This window comes from Colletotrichum truncatum (assembly GCF_014235925.2).
Source record: "Colletotrichum truncatum strain CMES1059 chromosome Unknown Contig_0005, whole genome shotgun sequence".
Taxonomy (NCBI): Eukaryota; Fungi; Ascomycota; class Sordariomycetes; order Glomerellales; family Glomerellaceae; genus Colletotrichum; species Colletotrichum truncatum.
In genome coordinates this window covers 2,065,207-2,085,915 of record NW_027222402.1, presented here as the reverse complement: position 1 = coordinate 2,085,915, position 20,709 = coordinate 2,065,207, and the positions used below count along the sequence as shown (strand labels likewise).

General features: G+C 51.8%; 6 protein-coding genes across 6 annotated transcripts; 4 read left to right on the top strand and 2 right to left on the bottom strand.

Moving 5' to 3' along the window:
- Nucleotides 1–251: 251 nt before the first annotated feature.
- CTRU02_208643 (transcriptional regulatory protein dep1) lies at nt 252–2,302 on the bottom strand (the record flags this gene model as incomplete). Its single annotated transcript, XM_036733275.1, has 4 exons — nt 252–683; nt 734–1,217; nt 1,274–1,343; nt 1,393–2,302. 4 exons carry the CDS (start codon nt 2,300–2,302, stop codon nt 252–254), a joined length of 1,896 nt encoding a protein of 631 aa, XP_036575032.1.
- Nucleotides 2,303–3,018: 716 nt separating this feature from the next.
- On the top strand, nt 3,019–4,846 carry CTRU02_208642 (Nucleolar protein 12; the record flags this gene model as incomplete). The annotated part of the gene is made up of 4 exons (XM_036733274.1): nt 3,019–3,029; nt 3,085–3,151; nt 3,214–4,299; nt 4,352–4,846. The coding sequence occupies 4 exons, from the start codon at nt 3,019–3,021 to the stop codon at nt 4,844–4,846; spliced, it is 1,659 nt and encodes a 552-aa protein (XP_036575031.1).
- A 626-nt stretch (nt 4,847–5,472) lies between these two features.
- CTRU02_208641 (tubulin alpha chain) lies at nt 5,473–7,201 on the bottom strand (the record flags this gene model as incomplete). The annotated part of the gene is made up of 5 exons (XM_036733273.1): nt 5,473–5,951; nt 6,006–6,509; nt 6,577–6,887; nt 6,960–7,018; nt 7,190–7,201. The coding sequence occupies 5 exons, from the start codon at nt 7,199–7,201 to the stop codon at nt 5,473–5,475; spliced, it is 1,365 nt and encodes a 454-aa protein (XP_036575030.1).
- A 5,517-nt stretch (nt 7,202–12,718) lies between these two features.
- On the top strand, nt 12,719–14,224 carry CTRU02_208640 (enoyl- hydratase isomerase family; the record flags this gene model as incomplete). Its single annotated transcript, XM_036733272.1, has 1 exon — nt 12,719–14,224. One exon carries the CDS (start codon nt 12,719–12,721, stop codon nt 14,222–14,224), a length of 1,506 nt encoding a protein of 501 aa, XP_036575029.1.
- Nucleotides 14,225–14,737: 513 nt separating this feature from the next.
- CTRU02_208639 (mitochondrial external NADH dehydrogenase protein) lies at nt 14,738–16,054 on the top strand (the record flags this gene model as incomplete). Its single annotated transcript, XM_036733271.1, has 1 exon — nt 14,738–16,054. The coding sequence occupies one exon, from the start codon at nt 14,738–14,740 to the stop codon at nt 16,052–16,054; it is 1,317 nt and encodes a 438-aa protein (XP_036575028.1).
- Nucleotides 16,055–17,897: 1,843 nt separating this feature from the next.
- Nucleotides 17,898–19,457, top strand: CTRU02_208638 (3-beta hydroxysteroid dehydrogenase/isomerase family; the record flags this gene model as incomplete). Its single annotated transcript, XM_036733270.1, has 2 exons — nt 17,898–18,141; nt 18,217–19,457. The coding sequence occupies 2 exons, from the start codon at nt 17,898–17,900 to the stop codon at nt 19,455–19,457; spliced, it is 1,485 nt and encodes a 494-aa protein (XP_036575027.1).
- Nucleotides 19,458–20,709: the final 1,252 nt, after the last annotated feature.

Here is a 20,709-nt window from a genome sequence, read left to right as displayed (position 1 = left end):
AGTCCATCCCAATGCAGATGAGGCGCCCCAATCCGATCCAAACCTCCCATTTTTTTTGATAAATGTGAGGATCTCCGCGATTCTATGCGAACCCAAGAGAAGAAAGCCTGCGCAATTGCGCGCGGCGCAAACGCAGTTGAGAAATAGGGGGGGAAATAATAATGAAAAGGGCGATTCGCCCAAGCCGTCGTGGGGTATCATAACAGTATAGTAAGCCTCGAAAACGCCGCCAGCCACCAGGTGATGCCGCCCTAACTTGCCATCGCTGTTACTGGTTCTTGTTTGGGGGTAGAGTCCTTTGCAGCTTTCGAAGCCCGACTTCCCACACGCTTCATTTGAGCGCTTTGCGTAAGAACATTGGCGATTCGCACCATCTCTGGAGATGCAGAAGGGAAAAGATTCGCGTGCGGGGACGTCTGGGGGGCGGAATGACCGTTCGACAAAGCCGGTGACGGCTGTGACAGGCCTGCTGCCGATGCTTTACTTCCTTGCAGTGGGCTGTTGACACGAGCTCCAGGAGCTGCAGGTGTTGGGTTGATCTTGTGCGAGAAATGGTTCGGATTTGCCCACGGAGTATCCTTGATGAACTGCTCCCCTGCTGGGCCAAGAGTTCCTCCAAATGCGACTGCCTGATAGTCCTCGAGAGGCTGCATTATTGATCGCTGACGAGGCCTAGAGTTGCGCTAAGAGACTGTTAAAGGAAGCACAATAAATAGGGCGGTCATCTGCTTACTTTTATGGCCTCCAAGTCATCTTCGATCTCCAACAGATTTGCACCCCGCATGGCTGGAACGGCAGGAAAGCCCTCATGTTTGGCAAGGCCTGCAAGAAACGAGACCTCCGAGTTGTATGCCACGGCATTCCTTGTTCGCTGTATAGGATTGGTCGGGAACAGAAGGCCGTAGTCTGGGACGCTGTGTGCGCTCCGTCTGGCATTCTGGGTTTCGTACCACTCCTTGTTCAAGTCTTCCAGCATCCTTGACCGTTTTTCTCGCGCGCCTTGGTAAAACTGGTCCCAGATCTGGGCGCGGCGTGCCACTGCTAGCCGTTCAAGTGCCTCGACTGATAGCTCGTACTCTTTGTTGATATGACGGAGCTTCTTTTCCAGCCTTTCGTCCAAACACTGCTTCATGTTCAGATACTCAGGGTGGGAAGGAGGTTCCGCTTGTAGCGAATGCTCCTCTTGCTCGAGGCGCTCGAGGCGATCCTTGTACAATCTGGAACAAATCAATTAACGTGTGAAGAACGTAATTGGGAAAATACGGACACCTACCGCTCACGGAAAAGCACAAACTTCTCTTCGAGATCTGTCCATTCTTCAACGGCAGCACGCTTTTTCTCTACTGAATGCTATGTCAGTATGGGGGCGGTGAATTGAACGGAGTTACTTACGTTCTTCATCATGTGTCGTTTCTGCGTCATCGTCGCCCTCTTGTTCAGCTTGATCATCATCGTGAGCTCTTGTATCTTCGTCGCCTCTGCTGTCGTCGCGGGCGTCACCGTCATGGCCTTCATGATCCTGGATCTCGGTAACATTGCCTTTACGTTTGCTACCGTTGCGGGTGATCTTCTTCGTTATTTGGGAATCCTTGACGGGGCTGTGGGTGTCGCGCGACGGACCACGCTTGTTCGGTGGGAGCTCTAGGACATTATCGTCGGTCGCAGAATGGTCACCACTGTGGGAATTTGTGGATGGAGCATCGTCCTCCTGCATTTCCACGTTGTTCTTGTGTTGCTCCTGCTCATGGGGCACGACAGAGCCAGTGCGCTTTCGAGAAGGCTGCCCCGGCTCAGAAGACTCCGCGATCGGCGATCTCTTCCTCTTTTTGGTGTCGATGCTCTCAGAATTACCGTCGGCAGATGTGGGCTCGGTGGACTTCTTGGGCTTGCTAGGCGATGCCTCGTCACCGCGGCTGGAGAGCATCGACACGTCGTCGCGATCGGAAAGACTATCGTCGTCGCCGTCGACTGAAAATGTCTTTTGAAGCTTGCTTGGAGTGCGTTCAAATATCTGGCCGTCATTAAACTGATTGACGACCACGTCCTTGTGCCGCTGGGCCTGCGGGGTGTCATAAAGGCGCTCAGTCTCCGCCTCTGTATCGTTTGCCTCGGACAGGTTACTGTCGGAGTCGAGCGCATCGTCGTGATGTGTCTGAGGGGGGTCAAGCTGCATGCCATCCAGGGATTCACCACCGTCCTTATCCTCGACGTCGCTCAAAGGGCTGGAGATGTTGCTGTCGTCATGATCGAGCGTCGCCTGCCCTGGAGAGAGGGCAGGCGGCGCTGACGCCGTAGCTGCCATTGGAACAGAGAGTTGATACCGTGTTGTGCGATATCAAATCGGGTGGTTTGGAGCCGGGAGGGGTCGTGGACAGGTGCAATTCGGACAGACGAGTTTTCGTGGGAACGAAGACGGGGCGCGGCGGGACAACCAGCAGCAGGTTGAAGAGGCGGGCTAGATGTTTTGGGAACAAAAACAAGTAGCTGCCAGAATTGAGGAGTAAATAAAAGCTGGCAGGCAGTAGCATGAAAGCTTGGAATTGCCAGGGTCCAAAAAACAGACGTAGGCGAGCACGGTTTGGTGGTGTTGTGGTGGGTTTTCGGAGATGGGAAGAGAAGCGTTAGTGACCTGCCGCTCCATGAGATGCGCTCACCTGCTCCCTCTCTGTGCCTTTCCCGTCTTCCCAGTGCGGAACCAGGATCGGTCGGCAGAACCAGTCCTCGCCCTGAGAGCGAAAGCGGTGAGCACTGGCACAACAGTTGGCACGGGGCACTTGTTCTCGGCAAATGGCGGCCTTCTGACGTTTTGCACCAATCGATGGTTGTTCCGGTCCTTATCTGCCTCCGAACCACCGACATTTCCTTATCGGCTGGGGGGGCCGCAGACCAGCGATAGAGGAGCTTGATTATTTTTTCTGTTGCGGAAGAGACTTGGGGGGGCCGGTGCATCTACAGCAGGCCCGTCGCCAGAAAAAAAAAATACCAGGGCGTCACTCAAGCAAAGAACTCGTCGCAACAATGGCTAAAGGGTATATGATGCATATTTCCGAGCCAAATATTCCTATTTATTAACAAAGATGATAGTGACAAAAAACTCACGGCCTCGAACAAGGCCATTGACCCCACCCTCAATGCTCTGTTCGCATCTAGTGTAAGTCCTAAACATATAGATATCTTGACCAATTGGGCTCGAATAATTCTAACAAAATTCAGGCTGGACCAGTAAAAGCCCCTTCAAAGGCGAGATACTCGGAAGCGCCTCCCCCGAAGGCGAAGCCCGACACACCCGACTCAGACGAAGAGCTCCCAGATGCCGACGAGGAGGACGATGAGGAGCTTTCAGAGCTAGAGCAAGGGTCTGAAGAGGGCAGTGAGGTCGAAGATGACGCCGAGGTAGACTCCGGAGATGATTCATCCTCGGATCAGGAGGAGGAGTCTCCTGAGGAGGAAGAGGAGACTGCAGAGAAAGCTGCAAAGCCTAAAAAGGAACGCAAGCGCAAGCGGGAAGAGGATGATATCGAGGGAAAGTACTTGAGCAAACTTGCACAGGCCGAGGAGAATGAAAAGCCTACCGGAAAGCGCAGCAAGAAAGAGGGCGACGAGGCAACATCAGGGGCATCTGAGGACGAGGACGAGGAGGAGAATTCCGAAATCCCAGTCCACGAGTCTCTCGCTACTGATGCAAAGAGCAAAGACAAGAACGCCGAGATTGAAAAGGCGAACCGTACTGTCTTCCTATCCAACGTTGCCTCTGAGGCCGTCGCAAACAAGGCTGCCAAGAGAACCCTTGAGGCTCATCTCTCCAGCGTCCTTGAGAAGGACGCTACCCCCGCTCAGAAGATTGAGTCCATCCGCTTCCGCTCCATTGCCTTTTCTGGTGGTGCTCTGCCCAAGCGCGCCGCCTATATCACCAAGTCTCTCATGCAAGAAACGACAAAGTCGGCCAACGCCTACGTCGTCTTCTCCACACCAGCCGCGGCGCGCAAGGTTGTCGCGGAGCTCAACGGCACTGTCGTTCTGGACCGCCACTTGCGTGTGGACAGTGTTGCCCATCCCGCCCCGACTGATCACCGCCGCTGCGTTTTTGTCGGCAATCTTGGTTTTGTTGATGACGAGACCGTGCTTACCACTGGTGAAGACGGTGAGACGGTGCAGAAGAAACGGAACAAGGTGCCCTCGGACGTCGAGGAAGGCTTGTGGAGGACTTTTGGCAAGCACGTTGGCAAGGTTGAGAACGTCCGCGTCATTCGCGACCCCAAAACGAGAGTTGGAAAGGGCTTCGCTTATGTTCAGTTCTACGTGAGTGTCAAATGCACCCAACTATGATTCCTCAAAAGACTAACAATCTCAGGATGGCAACCACGTTGAAGCAGCCCTGCTTCTGGACGGCAAGAAGTATCCCCCCATGCTTCCCCGTGCCCTGCGTGTGACTCGCGCCAAAGCACCTCACAAAACAGCCCTCGCCATGGAGCGTTCGAAGACCAAGGGCCAGCCTAACCCCAGCGCGCCGGGTAGCACAAAGTACAGGGCCAAGATCACCCCTGAGCAGCAGTCTATGGCTGGTCGTGCAGGCCGCCTGTTGGGTCGCTCTGGTGCCTTGCGCGAACGGAAGGGCGGCGACAAGAGGGATCGCAGGGCTAACGGCTCGGGCGTTGTTCCAAAGGACGATATTAAGGCACCGGAGGAGTTCATCTTCGAAGGCCGCCGGGCCAGTGCCAAGGATGGGAAGCCTAAGGACCTGAAGTTTGGAAAGAGGACCAAGAAGGGTCGCGTGCAGAAGTCTAAGCCCACGGGTCGTGGCGCCAGAAGAGCGGAGCAGTGGCGAAAGAAGGAAAAGTCTACGTAAAAAGACGGAATTGTTGATAAAATTCGATGTGGAAGGAATGTCTTGCCTGTATTATTCTAATGGATGCCATCGCGAGGTGGTGGAAGAAAAAGCATAGGGAAATGGCGTCTAAAATGAAAAGTTATCGCAGTCCATAGCTTATGGCATCTACACTGGTATGCACTGAGGCAAATAATCCACACATTTTGGCAGCTGCCTGGCCACGGAGCAACAGACCAAAGCAGGTTTCAGGACAATTTTCATCTCAAGGCCACTTTAATTAGCAAATTTAGTTACAATCGGCTACGGGACAGAGTCCAAGAACTTCTTTGTCAAGAATGGGAAAACCAGAAGACCACAGGTATGTACTTGTGTGAAGAAAAAAGTGACTTGGTCTCATCTATTATCAACTCGAGCTTGACGCCGAAATATCCATTCGTGGGTTATGGGGTAATCCAGTGCCTCGCGTCCAAGTTCGTTCGGCAAGAGCGGGAACAGAGAAATCTACCGAACCGACACGCCAACGGCCGCCAAAACAGACTTTTTGCCATGCATTCGTTTCGCCCAAGGCCACCAGGTAAGTCGTCATCGGTCGCAGAAGCAGCCGAGACACCATGAATTGGAGAAAGAACATTCCCCATGTCGGTTTAGTACTCGGCGTCACCCTCATCAGCCTCGTAGGAATCGGCAGCGACCTCCTCGTAATCCTTCTCAAGCGCAGCAAGATCCTCACGGGCCTCGCTGAACTCACCCTCCTCCATACCCTCACCGACGTACCAGTGGACGAAGGCACGCTTGCTGTACATGAGATCGAACTTGTGGTCAAGTCTCGACCAGGCCTCAGCAATAGCGGTGGTGTTGGAAAGCATGGAAACGGAGCGGTCGACGGGTGCGAGACCACCATCGCCGGGAGCGGCGGGGACGGCCATGGGCTTCTGGTAGTTGATGCCAAGCTTGAAACCAGTAGGGCACCACTCGACAAGGTTGAACGAAGCCTTAGCCTTAAGCGCGGCAATGGCAGCGTTGCAGTCGCGGGGAACGACGTCACCACGGTACAGAAGAGCGACAGCCATGTACTTGCCGTTGCGGGGGTCGCAAACGACCATCTGGTTGTTGGGCTCAAAGCCTGCGATCTGTTAGTCTCCGAAAAGTACACAACTATGGGGTGCTTGGGACGTACACTGGAAGGTAAGCTCCTGAACCTTGAAGCTCTCGTGGGCGCTCTTGGAAGCCGAGATGACAGGGGCGTAGCTGATGAGAGGGTAGTGGATACGCGGGTAAGGAACCAAGTTGGTCTGGAACTCGTTCAGATCAACGTTAAGGGCACCGTCAAAACGGAGGGAGGAGGTGATGGAGCTGACGACCTGAGCGATCAGGCGGTTCAGGTGGTCGTACGAGGGACGGGGGATGTCAAGGTTGCGACGGCAGATGTCGTAGACAGCCTCGTTATCGACCAGGAAAGTACAGTCCGAGTTCTCAATAGTGCTGTGGGTAGAGAGAACAGCGTTGTAAGGCTCGACGACGGCGGTCGAAACACGGGGAGCGGGGTAGACAGCGAACTCGAGCTTCGACTTCTTGCCGTACTCAGTGGAGAGGCGCTCAAGCAGAAGAGCACCGAAACCGGAACCGGTACCACCACCGAAGGAGTGGAAGATCAGGAAGCCCTGAAGGGAGTGGCAGTTGTCTGTAGAGTTGTCGGTCAGTTTAGGCGCAGGTTGACAACTACGCAGACCAATAAAGTGGAGACGTACCGGCGACACGGCGAACACGGTCAATGACATTGTCGACCATCTCCTTGCCGATGGTGTAGTGACCACGAGCGTAGTTGTTGGCAGCATCCTCCTTGCCACTGATCAACAGCTCGGGGTGGAAGAGCTGGCGGTAGCTGCCAGTTCTGATCTCGTCAATGGGCGAGGGGTCGAGATCGACGAAGAGGGATCGAGGGACGTATTTGCCATTGTTGGTCTCGGTGAAGAACGTCTCGTAAGAGCCACCGTCGACGATATCCTTGGCATTGGGGTCAGGACGACCATCGGGGCCGAGGCCGTGCTCAAGAAGGTAACTACGCGCTGGCGGTCAGTTCCATTGGATTTCTCTTTTGGATGAGGATGGCATGGGATGAAGGTGGACGTACAGCTCCCAAGCAGAGTTACCCAACTGGGTACCGGCCTGGCCGAGATGAAGGTGAAGAATCTAAAGAGGTTTGATATGAGTACTTGAGCCGCAGACCGAGGTAAAGTAGGCTGGATAGCTGGGCCAAATTTCAGGGGTCGTGGCCACAGCGAAAGTGGACAGCGAAGTCACGATCCAAAGCTGCGACGACGACCTCTGGGACCGAAAGAAACAATAGGCGCGTTCACTCACCTCGCCCTTCATGATGAATCGTAGCTCGACAAATCTGGAGGGATACTGCGACGCAAATTGGAAGGGGAAAAGGGAATATTTTCACGCGCGCAGCGCAGAGATGAGGTTCGGAGGAGCTAGGGGGGAGGAAGGTGTGGTGATGGTTTTCAGAGGTTTGGAGGGTCACTTGTTGTGGGCAAGGCGGGGCACAATCAACTAGACCGACCAGTGGCACGATAGGCCTTTAGAAAAAGGGTGCTCCCCCCTCCCTCACTAGGTTTAGCGCCTTCAACCCACTGCTAGCTTCACCTGTTGGGTCTCCAGTACTTGAGTGATTGCGGGGTTCATGCCGGCCAATCAGGTACCGGTGACCCTCTCACCGCTACATGGCCCAAGCGTTATTGCCTTCTATCTATTGGGCGGTGTTCAGGGGTGCATGAAGATACCTCGACTGCCACCTGCCATCACCACTCCTTTACCTTTGGCAGGTGCAAAGCTATCCTAGGTTATCAACTAAGAAAGTCACTTCCCCAGCATGTTATCTGGAAATGGCCACTAGGCTTCACCTGGTTAACATTCACCGCTCACTATCCATGTTCACCTTGTTGTCAGTCATCTCCAGCGGTCATTAAATGGCCTGTGCGCGGGATCAAAGGTCCCAATAATATAGCAGTTGAAGTCAAGACAAGGCGCTGCTTACATTGACATTTCCTTTCTTTGGGCACTTGTTCCTTTATGTTAATTAGATGAGGAGTATCGCACAGTAAGCTAGCACAACAGTTTTGCCCTCACTGGCACCAAAGCGATTAAGCCTAGTTTACCTTGAGTAAGGTAGCATCGCCCCAAGGGAAATTCCTCGCGCCGTCGGCGGGATCCGAGCGATCTTTGAAGGGACCGAGCCGGAAGCGGCCCCACTCGCCGGCTTGGTCTATTCCAACAACCGTCAACACTGCGCTAGTTGCATAACTAGACGCAGTACGCTAACTCAACGGAAGTTTGTATATATCTTAAAATCTAGAGCAACCTAAGGGTCACCAAATTACACCTGGGAGCAAAATCTCAAAGTTTTCAGGATAATGCACGTCCAAAGAGCTATGTCGCCGTGTACTTTCAGCCCTGCAGCCTCAAAAGGATCGCATGTAGGCAAGCGAACTAAGGATATGAATAACTTGAAAAAAAAAGTACTATTGGGCGTGTATGAACGATGTGCTGGATTTTCAATAGATAACTCAAAGCTATCGTACATAATGATACTTCGAACCGCGTGCAAAGGTTTACTTTCAAACTTTACTTCGGGCCTATGCTGTATGTCGATTAAAGAAGAGTAAACACACTGAGGTTGATGTGGCGTAAGCTGTGCTTACACATAATCCCTACTTAAGTGCAACCAAACAACAAGTGAGCGACTTGTTGTTACGCATCCTTTTGCATTTATCTCAAATGGGCAGCATCTCTGTCTTAACAGGTGCTGGTGGCTGGTGTGCGGCTGCCACTGCAACCCTGTAGGCGAAGTCCGACTTTTCACATTCGCTTACACAGATTTCTCGGAACATATAAGGGAATCCAACGTGATCTTTTATACAAAACAGACACCTTGTTAAGTTATGGTGGAAAACCAGAATTTCAAAGTAGTGCTATTCTAAGTCTGTGTTTTTCTTCGCCTAGCTCCTTGCTTTAATTTTTCTTCTTCTTCTGTCGTTCGCTCGGTAGTTTGGTCACTGTGCTGATCGTCGTCGTCGATATAGACTCCTTTATTGCGTGGGGAATTTTCAAGACACTCAGCGACCTGACCTTTCCAGCTCTAAGCAGAAATAGGAATGCCCATTTAGGCACTGGTTGCAGAGGCCGTTCTTCGGGAAAGGGTATGAATTCTCATAATTGTCATGAAATTGATTGGCCTGAGTTAACTTGGCCGTTTCCCCTAATTCCGGCTAGCCAAAGTATTGCGGGCAGCATCGTTCATTGTTTCCACTAAGCAAGAGTTAGTTACGTGGAAAGCCGCCGTTTTTATCGCTGGTAATAACAAGACAATGTTTGCAGAATATGTCGAGGCTTCGGATATGTTTGAACCTCAGTTGAGTTCAGTTTCGACAACTTATCCTTTAGTAGGAGCGTACTTTTCCCAACCCTGTGAGAGGATGCTGCAATACCCCTCAGTTCAAAGTTAATTCCACGCTTGATGTCATCGGGAATCGATATCCAATCAGTCGCATATTTCCAATCGTGCTTATGGCCCGAAATCAAGACAGATTAAGTTTCGTTTTCCCTATACAAGCATTAGGCAAACATGGCACCATTGAAATCTCTTCGCCAGGCTCCTCGAGCGTCAGTCTTTTCTAAGCTGGAAGTGCACTCACCAGCAGTAGGGTTGCCAATGTTGAGATCTGCGTTTCAGTTGCCATCTTTATCAAAAACGAAACAAGAGCAGAATCATCTGACAGACTGCAGAAAGAACTGAAGTTGTTTGAAAGCACGACCGTTGAAGTCGTTGGTAACAGTGTAGGTGGCTCAGCACTAACTATTATCCTGGGTCATCTGGCAGGTACGCTGTTTCAGAGAATGAGACTCTTCAGGCCCTTGCTAAACCACTAAGGCTATGATACCAACGGCTTGAAGGACAAATAACAAATGGGCGAGAAAAATTGTTGCGGGAAGATGTGGATAGTGAATGTGATTGATGTTGAAGACCTTATTGGACAGCTAAGCGGCGATTGGAGGCTTGAGGTCTTTCGGGTAAATTAACAGACACCAACACGTACCTTCAAATCTGGAAGCTATCAAAGAAGCAGGTGAGATTTAATTCTTCAGGTGGATGTCATGCATTTTGAATTACCTTACATAAAGCCAAGCATGAACCACTTTCCCTACGCTAATTCTATTTTTGAAGTACTGGATTTGAGTCCGACCTCAAGGCTCTTTGAGTAGCCTTGTGCACTGGGCTGCCTACCTTAACCTAAGGCGACCCGAAGCAATGTATGACCGCAAATTCCGTAGCCGTTGCCACAGAGCTGCGGGAATCGAGCAACATGAGGCTTTGGGGACATAGTCTGCCCTGGGCGTGGAAAGGTGGCGCAGAGATGAGGCGAGCGAAACGCAGCATTGCTCTTCCTAAATGGAACAGAAGTGAGCATGACTCTTGAGACTCAGCAATTCTAGTCGCTCATCTTGCTCGGCTTAAGCATATGGACCACAAAAGTAGCTGAGTATGTGCCTAGTGGGAGTTGAGAAATGGCTTACTCCCTTGATCGGCTAAGTGTACAAAGCAATGCGATCCGTATTTTGCGTTCAACCCGAGGTGGCTAGTTTCCTCAGCACATTCGGCTGTGAAAGGTAAGTTAAGCGGTATTAACAGTAAGTCTGAGGCGAGATGACTCTGACGGCTGGCATAGCTTCAGGCCTCAAGGCGAGACCAGGCAAACAAGGGAGCAGGCTAGTATATTGGTGGACTCAAAGGAGGTGTTGGGATAGCATATGAGAATGATGCTTGCAAGTCATACTCTGCATTTCCACCTTACTCAAGTGTTGAGATAGGGATGGAGTGGAACTCACCAGCCACACATCTTCAATACTTCTACAAACCGTGATCGATTGCTTACCCAGACATGCTAGAGAGTCCATAACTTCCAGCCAACTCGCATGAAATAAGATTTCAAAGCTTCGTTCTCGGATTCGTTTGTGAGGTAAACCTCAATTGAGATTGTCGAGTACATGTTGTTTCAAACGGAACATGATTGGTCCAATGGTATCGAAGGTTTTCTCACCGTGAGAACCGTTCGCTGAGAGTACCAAATTATTCACTATAGTAAGACGTCTATATCATGTAAATCGTTAACCTAGATAACATAATCATTGTGACAAAGGCTTGGGCTTTTAAGGTATGCGTATCCAACGAACGCCTGAAGCGGCAGCGATGACAGAAACAACGCAGACAGCAGTGCTCTAGAAGATAACGAGAATTTCTTTCATGCCAGGATTCTCTGAGGACCCACCGCATATTGCTACTATTTTGGGATCAAACCTTGCGACGGTCACTGCCCTTGGATGAGAAGCTGAGTACGCTTGCAGCCAGAGAGTGAATGACGATAGGGATGGGGGAGAAGCCGAGGTAGTACGCGCATCGTGTATATTGAACAATTGCCAGGCGCACACGAAAAGATATCCATAATTAAGCATGCAGGGTCCACAGTGCGTCAGCTTATCCTTCAGTTGCGCGAACCTGGGACTTGCAATTGCCTTTTTCGGCTTTTTTTGACCTTGGCGAGGGTTTTCCACAATGCTATGCGATCACATGTTTGATTTATTGCAAAAGTATGGATAACACGGGATCTCATTATCAAATACCCTATCATAACATGGCCCTCCGATACAAGTTGGGATTTTGTGCTGGGTCGAAACGCACGTTCTTCATTAAGGGCAACCCTGTCGACGGAGATGAAGTCCGATTGGTTGCAGAGAAATGCTGTGATAAAACATGAGAGTGAAGAATCTTTGACCTATGTGCAAACGCTATCTAGCCCACGAAGCTGTTTAGCAGTGAAGTATCTTCCCTCTTGTTGCCAATGAGGATCTGAAGCATATCAATTTCTCTAATATGCAGCTTGACATGCATCAGTTTGGAACATACCTACACCCTCGGATACTTTAGCACAAGAAAGACTTATCTCGTCTTTCCCATATGTTATATTCAGCTTTGCTTTCTTGAGGAACTTCGCTTTGCTCACGACCTTTCAAAGCCTGGCCTAGTTACTTCAGCTGTCGCTGACAACAACTTACATCCAACATTGTTGATGTGCTTGTTAGGTATCCACACTTGAATCAACGTCATCTGAAATGTGCGTTCTACCCCTGGAAAGATGGATATTGCGTCGATCTAAAAAGGAAAATGTAATGGGTTGTCATTGGGTGTTTCCGGCTTCCTTCTGCAGGCAATGTCGGCAAGTCGGCATTTTGACTTCCGTTCATCGGCTGTGCAGTTGAGCAAACCGGGAATCTAAAGTTGACTACCAACAGGCACTCCACTGCACGTTACTGTTTTTGGAAAATTACTTGGAGGTCCTCACAGTAGAGAGAACGCAGGCAAACGTTTGAGCCCCGATTGGGAAATTTCCTTGCAGGCTTGGTGTGGCATTCCTGACGATCCCAACAGCACCATGTTCCTTGTAGCATGTTGATGTGCCATTACTGATGGGTGCCTGCTATACGCACACGTTTGCCGCATCTTAACCACAACGCACGATGTAGCTGCAAACCAAGGGTTCCCATCCTTTTGAAACGTACGTGCTGCGCCTTTCGAGGTCCAGAATGAGAATCAGAGCAAACCAACAGCCTTGTGAGAGGCGCAAAATGCTGGCTGGGCTAGCCGCATAGACAACACAAATACATTGAGACCTATTTAAACGTCGACTGCTCCTGATGGACCTTGAATTTCTTGAACATGGTCTACAGATAACTCACGCTTTGTTTTCTTTCCTCAATCACGACTACTCAGCAAGACACTAACACTCTCCGAAGCCCTCATCACAACATAAGCCCAGTCTCTTTCTGAAAAAAATGACTGCAACTACAACCACAACCGAACTCCCTGCCGCTGTGGAAACACATGTAGCCTCCGTTCCCATCACTACCCAACTAGATCTTGCCCCTCCTCTCCTCCCTGTTGAGCAAGTTGGCCCCAAAGGATGGGTCCGCGTCATATTTCACTTCGAGCTCTCAGAAGACTACGACATAGACCACCTCACCCACCTCCTGCAGACGTCCTACAAAGCAATGAAAGCCCGTGTTCCTATCGCCGGTTGCGAGGCGGTTCCCTTACAGGACTCCAAACAGGCCGGGCTCTTTCGACTCCGATACTACGGCGATGAGATTGAAGACTTCCTTGCCAAGGACCTTCGTGGGGACGCCAACTTCCCTTCATTTTCCGAGCTAAAAGCCCGCGGCTTTCCCGCCTCGGCACTTGATCCTGCCATTCTCTGTCGGCGTGGACTCGGCGGAGAGTGGCCCCAGGCCGGGGATCGGATGAACGTGACATGGCTGCAGGCCACCTTCATCCGGGGCGGTTTATTGCTGAACCTGATGTATATGCATGCGTATGCCGACGGCACAACGGCGTACAAGTTCACGGAGCTGCTCGCTGAAGAAGTGCGGCGTGCGCAGGGTATCCCCATCCCCGAGCCTGCCGAGATCCCCGTGGAAGACAGAGCGAAGTTGCTGAAGTCTACGGGGCTCAGAGCCGGTCGGCCTGAAGACCATGCAGAATACGTCGAACTTCCCTTCACACCTGAGGGAGTTCCACCAAAGCTCGCAGAACCGAACCACCACGGCCACATCTTTTACTTCTCCCCAGAGTCCCTCGCCGCCCTAAAGAAAGATGCATCTCCCTCGAACGCCAAACTCTTCAAGACCAAGGAGGGTGCCCTTCCGCCCTACATTACTACCAACGACGCCATTTCGGCGCTCCTCTGGCGTGCGACAATGTCAGCCCAGCAAGGCCCCAAGTTCCGCTCCGCAACCGAGGACTCGACGCCGTCGCCGTCTATCGTTGGTATTGCCCTCGATGCGCGCCGCCGTGCAGGCGTGCCGGTACACAAGCACACTCTCGGCAACATTCTCGGCTTCGCGCCCGCAATTCTTGATATTCGTGAAGTCATTGCAGAAGACAGCGAGGTATCCCTCGCAGACTTGGCTATTGCTGTCCGCCAAGCTGTGGCCAAGACTGAAGGTGCCTACCTCGACAGTGTGACGGCGCTGGTGGAGCGACTTCAGGATGTGAGGAGGCTTACAGCAACAATGTTCCTGGACACGCCTGGAAACTACATGAACCAATCCTCGTGGCGCGATTTTCCCTTCTACGACATTCAATGGGGTCCTGCTTTTGGCGGGAAGATGCTAGCTCTTCGTCCGCCTTCCGTGGGGGTGTGCCATACGATGCAGATTGTGCTGCCGGATCCACAGAGGGGAGGAGTCGAGGTTTATATGGGCGTCTTGGATGAAGCTATGGAGGCATTGTTGAAGGATCCGGTTTTGAGAAAGTATGCTCAAGCGCCCGAGGGACTATGATCGGTCAACCAGAGTCTTGATGTATAAATGGTAAAAACCTCTTTGATATCTTTGTTGTTACGTTCTTAGAAAGCATGTTTGAATTTGTTTTCCCTCAGCACATCCGAGCATCTACGCACACTAGAAGTCCATGTTGAAGCCCCCACGACTGAAGTGGTGTTTGATGCCGTTTATCCGTTCTCCGTACCCAGAATCCAGTCCTCTTTTTTTCTGGAGCTCGGTATTTCAACCAAGCACGGAGATCTCCCGGCATTTGCTGGAAGAACCACCGGTGATCCCCTCCCGACCAATCAGAGCCCTAGAATCAGCTGTTAGACTACCTAAATTGTAACTGTCCATTAATCGATGACGTTCAAACTCCGAAATGCTTATAACACCATCACAGTTATCTGCTACCATTAAAACCAAATCGTCGTGACGTCAAGCACTGTAACGTAGCCTGGGCAGATCAAGGACAAGTCAATTATAAAAAACAAAAAAAAAACAAATTGAACGAGCACTCTTGGCAAAAAGATGCCATCAATAAACGACACACTTGACCGAGAATCAGCTACACACCGTGAAGAAATGTCGAAACCAGTCCTCGCTGTAATCGGCTCCGGCTGGGGAGGCTTCCAGCTCTCCCAGAAGGTGTCGCTTGCAAAGTACCACATCAAGGTCATCTCGCCCACGCGCACAGTACAGTACACACCCCTCCTCGCCAGCGCCGCCTGCGGCCTGTTCAACTTCCGCCTGGCAGAGGAGCCCATACGGCGCAAGAGCCGGACGGAAATGGACTATTACAAGGCCATCGCCGAGGACGTCGACTTCGACAAGCGGGTCATCAAGTGCAGGACGGACGCCGAGATAGGCGGCGAGGGACCGTCCGATTTCGAGGTCAAGTACGACAAGCTGTGCATCGCGCCGGGGTGCGCGATCCAGGACTTTGGCACGCCGGGAGCCAAGGACCACGCCTTCTTCCTGCGGACGACGGACGAGGCCCGGATGATCCAGCAGCGGATCCTGCAGATGCTGGACAAGGCGACGCTTCCGACGGCCAGCGAGCAGGAACAGCGCGACATCCTCAGCATCCGCATTGTCGGCGGCGGCGCCATCGGCATCGAAGCCGCTGCGGAGCTGTGGGACCTTTGGCACGAGGAGATGCGGTTCCTGTTCCCCCAGCTCGACGGTAAACTGAGCATCACGATTCACGACGTCGCGCCCACGATTCTTACAACCTTCGACGAGAGGCTGAGCGAGTACGCCGTGAAATCGTTGAAGGGAAAGAGCGTCGGGATCAAGACGAGCTCGCACATTGAAAAGGTCGACGGCGAGGCGATTTACACAAAGGAGGACGGGAAGCTGCCGTACGGGCTGCTCATCTGGGCTACGGGAAACAAGGCGAATGACCTGGTCGAGAAGCTTCCCGTCAAAAGACCGGAAAAGGGGCTGCCGCGGATCCTGACGGATAAGTATCTTCGTGTGCTGCGACCTGATGGGAGCCCTATGGAGGATGTGTACGCGTTGGGCGACGCCGCGGATATTGACGGGGAGTCGTTGCCTACGTTGGCGGAGGTGGCGCTTCAGAAGGGCGAGTACCTTACGGAGGTGCTGAATGGAGATGGGAGCCACTCGAAGCCTTTTACGTACAAGCAAAGGGCTCTGCTGGCGTACTTGGGACGGCACGATGGCATCATCGGCGGCCGGCAGGATTGGACCGGCGCCAGTGCGTGGTTGGCGTGGCGGTCTGGTAGTCTGGCTTGGACGAGGAGCTGGAGGAGGAGACTGTTCATTGCGATAAGCTGGCTTTTCATCTGGTTAGGAGGTGGTCGAGACATTGCGAGGCCATGAATTAATGTGTATGCTCGCACGTTCCAAGCTGCTCCAAATATCGCCATTTAGCCATAAGCACTTTCATGTTGACCGTCTTTATAATCTCGCGGAACGCTCTTCACGCATCGACTCAATTGCAGTACCAATTCAATAGATCTTGATTGCCATTTCCAATTGTTCTAAAGTCGTCATTAGATTAGCGTGCTAGAGGTTGCGGGACAGAGTGAAGAGGGTCAGGTAGGGGAGCCAAAAGGATTGCATCAATCTCTGGCTTCCTAGTCCCTCCTGTAACTGGAGGCCCTCGCTTATACTGGTTAACCACCAGTTGGGCATAGGCGTTTTGAATGTTACTCCAACCTCAACATAATACCATCAGATGTAATCCCCCAATGTCCCAATCCGCGGGCCTGTTTCCGCCCTGTGACAAAGCGGTTGCCAAATGCGTGAAAGCTTGTGCTTCCCGAAGCTCAGAACCTTTCCCCAAGCATTCCTCCAGAGTCAGGATCCCTTGTGACGATTTCATCTGTAACGTAGAACCTAAAGATCCTGCCTGTAAGCCCGAAAGTGCGACAATATCGGAGAATGCAACGCACTAGTCCGATTCAATTACCCGTCTATTCTCCAAGCAAACTTCCGGGATTTACCGGTACACCATGGTCTCTTATAGCAACAACCTGGAAAGCTTAGCTACCCACCCAAAATCGACTGCATAACGGCTAATTCCATAGAATCATAGGTAGATTGTATTCCGATGCTCGCATCCCCATGCAGGCGAAGCATAATTCTGAATTCACGTCCCTTGATTGTTATTTTGAGCAAGAGAGACGGACAGAGCCTTAAGATCACGTTGGGACAAGAAGATCTGGGGAAACGGCCGACGAACAGCCAGGCAGAAGAAGTGCTGAAACCAATAGAACGTTTGTATATGAATGCCACCTGAACCAAGCTGGCCATTGCCTCAGTTACTTGGCAGTACGGAACAAGTCAGAATTAAACACATCATTCGACCAGGGCGACTTTAAAAAGTTCGGTAACCACAAATCTTCGATTCGCCCTCAGCCAGTAAGCCTGAACTACGAGCGCGCACAAGACTGATTGGCACCCGTGCATTCCTGAAGAACAAGAGACAAGATAACCGCAAGGCATAAGGTTCTGACCAAGGATGACCGCTCGCTGCAAGTCCCGTGTAGCTCACTGCATGTGTGCGGGGGGACTGTCAGGGGAATACGCTCCATCCGGGCCAATGATGACCAAATAACGGACAAGAGCTTCTCTCCACATTAGTGCCACGCGGGACGGCGCCGTACCCCACACTCGGTTTCGGGTCGCACCGGACATGTTGAACCTTAACACCCTGTTCTTGGTTCTTCACTGGAGTCCACTGCTAGTAGTATTGTGTGCTCTCGAAGTGTACCGATAAGACGCTACAAACATTGGAAAATTGCGCGGAAGTCTGTGCAGCTCAGCAATGAACGCATCACCTCTGTCTGTGAAGGTAGATAGATTCCCTCCTGACACGACCGGACCAGTGGGTCTCGGAGCACTACTGAGGGATTTGAGATGATTTGATATTTGCGCAAGGACAGATCAGGTGGGGATGACTCCAATTCACTAGTGCATTGATCGGCTCGGAATCGAAATGCGCGAGTAAACCAGGAGCAAGTCTCAACTGGCCGGGATTTAAAGGCTTCCGGTCCCCCCTCCTTAGCATTGCGTCATGGAAACCGTTCGATTCTCACGCACTCGTATTTTGATCATCCAATTCAAAGCGCCGTGAGCGAAAAAGTGAGCAAAAACTGTGAGGGTGGATATTGAGGGAATCCAGACAGGCCGGGAAGCGCGTCAGATAACTAAGATCGCCATGGTTCTGGAATCATGGACTTCAAGAGTCATTCTTGGCGTGTTGGCCGCATTGGTTTTATATCTCTGGAAGATCAATCGTTCCATGTCAACTACCCCGCCTGAGGCTCTGCGAGTGTCGCCAGATCGATGGACGCCGGAACAGGTCAAGCAGACTTTTGAGCGCCTGGAAAAGCAGCCGATTGACTGGACGCCCCACCTGCCGCCCAAGCTAGACAGACGCTACATTATTGTTGGCGGTGCCGGTATGTGTTTTCTCAAATAGATGCTGCTTTTTCACCCCTTTTCTGTTCATCGATCTGACATCTATTGTCCTATAGGCTTGGTTGGGGGTCAGTTGGTGATCCAACTGATCGCGCGCGGCCACCCCCCTGAGGCGATCCGCATTGTCGATTTCCGTAAGCCTGGACGCGACGATATGAGCGAGGGCCCGGTGTCTCAAGTGGATTTTGCCAAAGCTGATATATCCTCGAATTCGGAAACCTCTGCCGCATTTGCTAGGCCATGGCCACAGTCCGTTGCCCACCTCCCGCTGACTGTGTTTCATACTGCCGCCGTCATCCGTCCCTCTGAACGTAGCCCGTTGGTCTATGATCGTTGCTCACGGGTCAACAAAACTGGCACTGCTCATGTGCTTGCTGCTGCTAAAGCCTCTGGCGCTGACGTATTCGTCTTCACCTCATCTTGCAGCATTAATTTGAAGCCTGTCAACTTCTTCAACGCGCCATGGAAGCGGTGGCCTACACACTTTCTGCAGGTTCTGGATGAGCTGGATTTCTGGAAACCTTTGCGACCTCACCGAGAATTCTTTGCCAATTATGCCTTGACAAAGGGGGAAGCAGAGCGCCTTGTTTGCGATGCGAACACCATACCGGAAGACCCCTTACAGCCAGGCGGCTTCCGGACAGGTGCAGTCAGGCCAGGAAATGCCATATATGGCCACAAGGACGACTACCTTGTTGGCGCCACCGTGCGTATGGCCAGCTTTCCAACTTTCACTGCACCTTTCATGCAGAACTGGGTACACGGGGCCAACGTTTCGCTGGCGCATTTGCAGTACGAGGCAGCACTTCTCAGCTCCCACGCCCACAAGGTGGCGGCGCGACCTTTCTTGGTCACGGACGGAGGAGCACCTCCTGTATTCAAGGACTTCTATACTCTTGTCGAGGCAGTCAGCATCACACCGATGCATGTGCAGTACCCTCCACCGGTGTTTCTGCTACTTCTCGCGCACTGCGTTGAGGCGTATTGTCTCTTGCTCTGGTATGTACCGGTGCTACAGAAGTTCTTCTCAGAACCCTCAATGCCATTGTACATGATGCAGCCAGCGAGTATAGCCGGAGCCATCAACGCACTGATCAACGACTCTGATGCGCGTAGGCCGGTAAAAGCCGGTGGGCTAGGTTACCAGGCCAAGTGTACGACCATGGAAGGGTTGTGCATGCAGCTAGGGGCTTGGAATCGATATGTGCGGAGCCAAAGCAAAGGATCGGGGAGTGAGAACGGTCTTGTAAAGGATTCAATCTCAGTCGGAGCAGAACCTGTCACAAGGGGAGTATGAGAAGTAAGTCTGCAGGTCAATATTATAAAAAACTATATACCCGCTGCCACGTGCAGTACGCTGAGCAAGTTTCCGAATCGAGAAGTTGGTCACATCCTCTCGAAGTCTCGTTGGCTGGCACATGTCGCCTGTATCACAGAAGGAGTAGCAAAGCAGATCGAAACCGCCCGGCTGCAAGCGTCGCATAGTGGCAACGGGAGATTCAATGCATGTGAAGTGTTTATTTCCAGAATGCGACATAGCGTTGATTGGATGATAAATGTCGATTTGATGTCATATGTGTATCCGGAACTGAAGATCCTCTTCCGGTTCCACAGTCTCGGTCCGCCAGGTGGACGATGTTGGGGGTGGCTACGTGGGGCGGCTGCATGGCACCTTGAAGACTCTCTCGATCTACGGTGATGGACTTCTTGGGTATCCACGTAACTTAAGTCTGAAGCTGTGTGTCTGTAGCTCATATACACCAGTAGCCTGCTGTTTTTGTAAGGAGAAACCTGGCATCTTGCTCCATGAGGTATTCATCAAGGGGAAGTTGCTGAGAAGGTAATGCAAGCTCAGCTACCCGCGACTATGGTGAAGAGTTACAAGGGATAATAATAATAAGGCGTAAGTAAGCCGACTTGTTCGTAAGCTCGTAGGCGGGGGTAGTACCGGCGTGGACAATAGGCACTTCAGCAATGCAATGTGGCAGAGCTCGTATCGGCAACTTGGGTTCTACCAGGGTGTCGAGGGCTAAATCAAGCCTGCGAATAATATCCAACAATATTGCAGAAGTATGCACCCAAGTGCTTCGAGGTGGATGGATGGGAGGTTGGTTCGATGATGGTGGGACAAGACGGATGCACTTGGTTGATCCGGAGAGGCTGCAGGTAAGCCTGAACAATGAGTTGACGGGGGTGGTCCGATAAGAGGAACATGGGTTAGATAGAAAGGAACGAGACATTGACAGCATGACTTTCCACTACTGGAATCTAAAGCGATAATTGTGCCGTAGGTGCACCAACGCCTGGACGGGGAAAAAAAAGGCCAACCCCTCGGGAATTCGGCACAGTACTATTGGAGTTGTCGTTGCGACGGAATCTCTAAAAGTGACGAGGACAGACCGATGTCCTGTCAGGCGACGATGCTGGAGTTGACCCAACCCCTCATACTCACACAAGGCAGCTAACCAGCCTGCCATTGATGACGATCACTGTAAAGCTGGGCATGCAACTGGCCGCGTTGATTGGACGGAAAGCTCGTGGTAGCTCCG